The 1,559-nt window shown below is 67.6% G+C and overlaps 1 protein-coding gene across 1 annotated transcript in view; it reads right to left on the bottom strand.

Annotated features, from left to right (window-relative positions):
- Positions 1 to 6: 6 nt before the first annotated feature.
- The window catches only part of LOC146585249 (adhesion G protein-coupled receptor L1-like), a gene marked incomplete at its 3' end in the record, with an annotated part of 4,453 nt that continues 2,900 nt past the window's right edge, over positions 7 to 1,559 (bottom strand). Inside the window, exon 3 of the mRNA XM_085323284.1 lies at positions 7 to 147. Within this exon, the coding sequence (XP_085179410.1) occupies positions 7 to 147 (141 nt within the window). The remainder of the gene's footprint in view (positions 148 to 1,559) is intronic.

The raw sequence follows: 1,559 nt of genomic DNA, 5'->3' as shown, positions 1-1,559 counted from the left end.
GGGCGCCGTGGGGCGGGCGCCGTGGGGCAGGACTCACTGTAGGGCACGCAGTCGTACTGCACCTCCAGGTACTTGTAGGTGCCGGGACAGGGGTCGGGGAAGGCGTCGGAGCCGGCCACCACCACGCACTGCGTGCGGTTGTTGCACCTGCGGGCGGCAGAGCACACGCGTGTGCGAGGCTCGCACGGGGGCGCGCGCGGACACGGCACGCGGACCCGGCACACGGACACGGCACATGGACGCGCGCACGGACACGTCGCACGGACCCGGCACACGGACGCACATGCGGACACGGCACGCGGACACGGCCCACGGACGCACACACGGACCCGGCACATGGATGTGGCACATGGACATGGCACACGGACACGGCACATGGACGCGTGCACGGACACGGCACACGGACACGGCACGCGGACGCACACACGGACCCGGCACRCGGACGTGGCACACGGACACGGCACACACGGACCCAGCACACGGACAAGGCACACGGACACGGCACACGGACGCGGCACACGGACGCACATGCGGACACGGCACACGGACACGGCACACGGACATGGCACACATGGACCCGGCACACGGACGCGGCGCGTGGACCCGGCACGTGGATCCGGCACGCGGACACACACGTGACACACGGCTCGCGCACGGGGACGCGGCCCGGGACACGGGAGCGACACGTGGCGGACGGGACACGGAGGGTCGCGCGACGGGGACGCGGGACGCCCGCGCTGGGGACAGCCAGCGCACGGCGCGCGTGGCGGGGGGGGGGACACACGGAGATGCCCACGTGTCGTCCCGTGTGCCGGCCCGTGTCCTTCGTGCCGGCCCGTGTCCCCGTCACGCCCCCGCGGTGGCCCCGTGTCCCCAGCTCTCGCGCCGCCTCCCCGTGCTGCGGCGTCGCCCGTCCCCGCGCTGTCCTGCGTCCCTGTGTCCCCGCGTGTCCCCTGTCCCCGCGCCGTCCCCGGGTCCCCACTGTCCTGGGTCCCCGTGTCACCCTGTGTCTCCTCGTCCTCCCGCTGTCCCGTGTCCCTATGTCACCCCAAATCCCCCTGTCCCCATGACATCCCACATCTCCACGTCCTCCCGCTGTCCCATGTCCCTATGTCAACCCCTGTCCTCATGTCATCTCATATCTCCGCATCCTTCTGCTGTGCCGTGTCCCCATGTCATCCCGTGTCCTCGTGTCCCTATGTCATCCCTTATCTTCACAGCCTCCTGCTGCCCCATGTCCTCATGTTGTCCCACATCTCCATGTCCCCATGACATCTCATGTCTCCATGTCCTCCTGCTGTCCTGCGTCCTTGTGCCATCCCATATCTCCACGTTCTCCTGCTGTCCCGTGTCCCTATGTCACCCCAAATCCCCATGTCCCCGTGCCATCGCATATCTCTATGTCTTCCTGCTGTCCCATGTCCCCATGTCACCCTAAATCCCCATATCATCCCGTATCTCCACGTCCTCCTGCTGTCCCGTGTCCCTATGTCACCCCAAATCCCCATATCATCCTGTATCTCCACGTTCTCCTGCTGTCCCATGTCCCTATGTCACCC

The sequence above is a fragment of the Rhea americana genome, unplaced genomic scaffold, assembly GCF_003343005.1.
Source record: "Rhea americana isolate MKP2758 unplaced genomic scaffold, rheAme1 scaffold_836, whole genome shotgun sequence".
NCBI lineage: Eukaryota > Metazoa > Chordata > Aves > Rheiformes > Rheidae > Rhea > Rhea americana.
The sequence above is the reverse complement of the archived record's forward strand: the minus strand, read 5'-3'. Positions and strand labels throughout refer to the sequence as shown.